Source organism: Anneissia japonica, unplaced genomic scaffold, assembly GCF_011630105.1.
Source record: "Anneissia japonica isolate Jap-2015-1 unplaced genomic scaffold, ASM1163010v1 scaffold199_len4679917_cov187, whole genome shotgun sequence".
NCBI classification, from domain to species: domain Eukaryota; kingdom Metazoa; phylum Echinodermata; class Crinoidea; order Comatulida; family Comatulidae; genus Anneissia; species Anneissia japonica.
Window position 1 is genome coordinate 135,165 of NW_022686322.1, and position 6,409 is coordinate 141,573.

The 6,409-nt window shown below is 30.8% G+C and overlaps 1 protein-coding gene across 1 annotated transcript in view; it reads left to right on the forward strand.

Moving 5' to 3' along the window:
- LOC117114399 overlaps positions 1–6,409 on the forward strand; it is a 29,753-nt gene that overhangs the window by 15,693 nt on the left and 7,651 nt on the right. The window contains exons 10-15 of the mRNA XM_033258065.1: positions 1,353–1,613; positions 2,186–2,295; positions 2,980–3,190; positions 4,688–4,780; positions 5,037–5,164; positions 6,111–6,257. Coding sequence (XP_033113956.1) covers positions 1,353–1,613; positions 2,186–2,295; positions 2,980–3,190; positions 4,688–4,780; positions 5,037–5,164; positions 6,111–6,257 — 950 coding nt within the window. The remainder of the gene's footprint in view (positions 1–1,352; positions 1,614–2,185; positions 2,296–2,979; positions 3,191–4,687; positions 4,781–5,036; positions 5,165–6,110; positions 6,258–6,409) is intronic.

Below are 6,409 nucleotides of genomic sequence, written 5' to 3' on the forward strand. Positions count from 1 at the left end.
TAAGAGACAGCAGACAGATAGATAGATAGATAATTTAGTTTATTGTCCTCCTCGTACAAAATACTAAAGGAAATTAATACTTTGTAAATTTTCAGTAAAATAATAACATATGAAACATTTGATTAAATTGCTTCCTTTACTTTCCTCACAGGACGGAATACAAATCTCACATTACTTTCAGTAAACTTTAATTTGTCAAGTATCAGCTGTGCAAATTTCATGTACATGTGTGTGGAGGTATCTCGCAATGATGCAGCATATCCATCCTTCTCACTTCAAGGTTTACCAACAGGCGATGCGCTTGTAGGATGTGCTGAAATTGAATGTATCGGTGGGTAGCTTTTGAGAAATGTGGAAAGGCAGATGATAAATAATAATCTACCAAACCTGAAAATCCTAGGCCTAGAATCTTAGACACAAGCCTAGATTATTATTTCAAAATGAAATGTATATAAAAACTTGGTTTAAAACAAACAATTGATAATACTAAAATAACAGTATCAAAGTATTTAAAAATTTTAAGACAAAAGGGTACTTTTATTATCGTCTCACCAACCACGCATCTTAATTATGGGGAGGCCTGATATTGTGTACTATCTAAATTGCATATTATTACAATTTTTATTTTCATTCTGTATATTTCTTTTTTATTTGTTTCTTTGAAAAGGTACCTGTTTGAATAACGCATGTTTAAATGGTGGAAAATGTCTTGATATTAATGGAACGGTTAAATGCAACTGTCCATTATTTTATAGTGGAGATTTATGTGAAAATATCCCAGGTAAGTACATTTATGGTGGAATCCATTTTATTGAGCTCCTCAATTATAGTAAGGTGTTTGTCAATTTTTAAATATTAAGACAGCTCTATAGTTAATCCTTGCACCAGATTCCATCCAAATGATTAATAATGATATGATTGGATGGGATTGGATTTATTCGGTGTAAACACCAAGGATAGCCCACGAAAGTCTAGAAGAGGACTTATTTCTAGTGGAGTCCTTCTGGTGGTGATTGGGCAGTACACCGGGAGACAATCCCCTACTATTTTCTTAAGAGTGTACTGCGTTCTTTAAGTGCATATGTGCCATAAATGCACACGGGACCAACGAAAGACGGTGCGCTATTGTAGGAGAGGAGGCAGCGATAGGAATTAAACCGGGGACCTAAAGATCTCCATGGTTCAGCACACACACACACACACACACACATGTCTACCACAAGATAAGCCGGCTGAGCTAAGTTGCTGCTGCTGCTCATGATGATTATGATTATTATTATTATTATTATTATTATTATTATTATTATTATTATTATTATTATTATTATTATTATTATTTATACTTTTCCCAGGTCCTGCAAAGTTCTCAGTCAAACCCATTTCAATAAAAGCTAAACTTTATGATGCAGTTAACCTTACTTGTGATGTGTCTTATTCAAATGACTGGCAGTGGTATAAAGATGATGTCCCACTTTCATATACGAACAAAAAATATCTTGTAACAGTTACAGCAACAATTGAAAATCAAGGTTACTATTCTTGTAGTGGATTTGGAGCAGGACCTTACACTAGTGCACTATTTGAATCAAACATGGTTCTGTTAGTTATAAAAGGTAAGTGTTTTCATATATTATTTAACAGCTAGACATTTTAAACATTTTTTGAGAAGCTCATTTTTGTTTTGTTTTTGGTTCTTCGATGATGTTTTCAAATACAGGATTTGTCTGTAATTATTCATTATGTGACTAGACAGTGAGCCTACTTGTATGTTCCTAAAGAGCCGATATAATGTGTAGGCCAACACACATAGTTCATGAAGTTTTTTTTTTATAACCAAATGTACTGGCCTACAGCCTCAGCCACACATAGAAAAAAAGTAAGAAAATCTGTCGGTAAATCATAAATATTATGCTTCCATTTCCATTTCATATACAGTAGCGTACATTATTTGTTGATTTTTTCTGTATGCTTATCAAGACATACCCAGTTACATATGTTTGTGTTGAGCAATAATATTGTTCATATAAGGGTTGTTTAATGCTCAAAACAATGCTTAATAATTATGTTTATAAAAAGGTTGGTAATCTAGAAACATTTAATAACATCAATTTCCTTATTTTTAACATTTTTTTCTTTGTTTTTTATTACAAAACATTTCATCATAATTTGTTCCTAACCAACACAGATATTTATATATTTCCTGCGTCTTTGACATTTAATCGTGACTTTCAAGAAGATCTTAATGATCCATCATCGACAGCTTTCAAAAATCAGTCATCTGATATTACTGATTTTGTAAGTGTAGTAAAACGTTTACAGCACATTTTGCATACTAACATATTTTATTAGAATAGAAATACTCAGTTTAATCGTAATAAAGAAGAAACTAAATTATATTTTGTAATAAATTATAACTGATAATTAAAAATTCACTGATATTATCTAACTAATATGTATGGTATAATGTAATGCGCCCAAGATACCTAAACTAATTTTTTTAAACAATTACTGCCAGATAAGTAATTTGATTGTGTTCATGGGATTCAGAAAAGCTTTGACAAGTTCATATTCAATCCGACTTTTAGATAATAAACTTAAAAGTCTTTTCACCTTTTTCTTTTTTGTATTTTGTAAGACGCATCAGTGATTGTGAGTGCCACCGAAACGAAGGTGAAGTGTCATAAGTAAACAAATAAAATGAACTTGTCTAATAAAACAAAAAAAAAAGTTTACTTACAATACACAACAAAACGGAAAAGTGGATGTATTTTTAAATAAGTTTAAATGTTATGCAGATTGTAAAACGTAAGAGTAGCGGAGGGATCAATGCATTAGCTGTAGATTCACATCACATACTGAAAAACAATTGCCTATTATTGCACATACTATAGCCTTAATTGCATGGCAGAATATAACTATAAACTTTGTGTCGGAACTGTATTTACAAAATGCTCATATTCATTTATGCTTATCTTCCAGTTCAGCAGCAGTCTGTCATTAAATGATGAGATAATAATACAAGTACGTAGCTTCTCTCCTGGTAGTATAATTGCTTATGTCAATTTCAACGTGCTAAACACAAACATTTCTTATGATGAATTTTTGGAAATTCTAACCCAAGAAGTAATCAGAATCGGGGAAAACTCAGATGGATATTTGTTTCCTGATAGCATCGTGATAAGCAGCACAGGTACATAATATCTATTGTGTTCTACAGACACACACACACACACACCCACACCCACACACACACATATGTATATATATACATATATATATATTATATATATACATATATATGTATATATATGTATATGTATGTATATATGTATGTATATATGTGTATATATATACATACATATATATATACATATGTATATATATATATGTATATATATATATGTATGTATTATTAACTGTACATAGATGGGAGTCTATAACGCACGTTTCACACTATCACGATCTTCAGATAGACTTATTGTTAGCACATACTACTCTCCTACCAAATGTGTTTTGCATATTAGCCGCGATCAGGTGGAAATTTTGTGTGCCTACATTTAGATACCAGTTCTGACCTTTTATTAAATAGGATTGTCTTATTAGCCTAAAGGATAGCTAATTTTTCGTCCATGCAAAGTTTGCAATTACCAAACGCTGCGCTTTTTACGGATGAGCGCTTTACTATGTTCCACTCTATTTTAAATTTGGTATTCTCATTATTTAGTTTCCACACATATTTAGAAAATTCAGATTCCTTTTCATAAAATAGAGTGGAACATAGTAAAGCGCTCTTCCATAAAAAGCTCAGCGTTTGGTAATTGCAAACTTTGCATGTAAGAGAGTAGTATGTGCTAACAATAAGTCTATCTGAGGATCGTGATGGTGTGAAACGTGCGTTATAGACTCCCATCCATTTATGTACAGTTAATAATATTTTGCTCTTACGGTTTTCAATTTTATAATAGAGCACTCTCTCGCATGGGATGTACTTACCTAATTCAAGTCATATATATATGTATGTATGTATATGTATATATATAAATATATATATATATATTTTTTTTTATTTTATTTTATTATATATACATACATTTTTTTCTATCATTCTTTACTCAGTGACAAAAGAATGTATACACAAAACCCAGAACATGGTTTAGGAGTTAATAAATATATGCAGGGTAAGAAAAAACATTGACAAAAAAAAATTATTCTGCTAAGAAGGGGCAGTTTTCCCAGGTTTTGCTGTTGCGGGCATTCGAAATAGCTGTGTAGCTGCTAAGGAGAGCCAGTTGACTTAGTTTCTTCATGAGAGGTTTAATCTGTTTCGCGCCAAGTTAAAGGTAGACTTAAGTCAATTATATATATATATATATATATATATATATATATATATATATTGTACTCCAAAATACTGTATGTTTTTTTTTAATTTGAATAGAAAGATTCATATTGAATTTTATTTTGTTTTCAGAATATGTCGTATTACAAGAAACGTCCTATGGTTGCACGCGGTAAGGTACTTTGTAATACATACAGTTGTTTCGATTTGCATTCCCATCCATTTAAAAATAAAAATAATAATAGTATGTAATATATATATATAATAAACAGGTATTTAATTTATATATATATATATATACTTATATATATACTTATATATATATATATATATATTGTCTTTAAATAGAAATGTGTTACAAAGAAAACTATGATGGCTACACATTCCCTGATGCAAGAGTTGGAGAGACTGTAGATTCAGAAGAATTTTGTGATGTGCATTGTAAGTTTAAAGTATTGCTCTTTAATACTCTTTAATTAAATAGTAATACATTTACCAGTTGCTGTATTTGCATATACATCTCCCGACGGTTGCATACCCCATATTCTAAAAAATAATATATTAACTACTTGTACCCTGTATCAATTCATTATAGGCCTAATGAATAATTTAGCCTTTCTCACACAGAAATGCTTGGTGGGACCATTTGTGTATAATACCCTCATGGTCTAACAAATGTCAATATTCCTACAATTAGATCTCCTTCCTCGCGCTACACGAACTTGTGATGGCGATGGATTTAGTGCAGCCAAATGGAACATTCCCGTAATGACGGACTGCGGAAATGATGTTACAACAGAACAACAGTTAGAACGTCTAAATATGGTAATGGTCAAAATCTTGTAGTAACACATTAATAAGTGTAAATCCATATCATTAATGATAAAAAATAAGAATATAATGCAGTTACTGATAAAGCTAGATTTTGAGAAGGATGATGATAATGATGACATGTTGTTGTTGATGATGATGATGATGATGATGATGATGAAATAGCTGTAATAGTAGTAGCAGCATTAAAAGCAATAGTAGTGGTGGTAGCTGCAACCTCGGCGGCATCCATTTTTGTATTGAACAACATCAGCGGTGGCAGAGACGATAGTAGCAGCAACAACATCAGCATTAGTAGTATAAGCATAGGACTATTGAGTCCTAAACGTATTTGATAATAATATGGTATTAATGATAACAATGATGACAAGAAGAACAGCAACGAAAAGGAAGTTGATAAGGCCCCATGAAAAAAAAAATTATTAGTTTATCACCCCCTCCCTCGTCACTTTTGGGGAAATTCTGATTTTTTTTTTTTTTTTTTTTTTTTCAAGCAACATATATTTTAATTTAAACGGTCGTTCTTCCATCTTTTTTACTTGGGAAGCTCAAGATTTCTTTTAAATATGTTTACTGGTACAACAAAACATATTTTTTAAATATAAATTTGATTCCATTCTTATGACTTTTATATATGTGTCCCTAACCATTAATTTACTTGAGAACATCGGTAAAATGGGGGCGGGGTTAGCAAAAAAAAAATAATCCCTGCCTCATCAGTTTTTATTCTTTGATAGGGGGATAAACTAATATTTTTAATGAAGTCTAAAACACTCACTTCAGCAGTTAAAATTATTGCTGAGGTAACTCGATTGGCTTAGATCAGGATCAAGTTAGTAGGTTCATTATGATGTGTATTTTGTGTAATATCTGTGTATCTTGTGTAAATATGATATTTTTTAAACATGTTTTGTCATTTTTTTTATTCTTGTTTGTTTAGATAAATGTCACCATAGATAATGTTGAAGATGTGAGCAACAATGTACAAGACATTACAAGTAATACTGAAGGAATTACTGTGGAAGCTTTAGAATATACCGCTGAAATATTGACAGATATACTCCAAACAAATTCGAATTCTTCTGAGGTATTTGCAGGAATCATATGTATGTGTGTAGGGGTGTATGTGTGGTTGCGTGTATTTATGCATATATATATATATATATATTATATATATGTATATATATATATGTATATATATATTTGGATATATATATTTGTATATTTATATATATATAC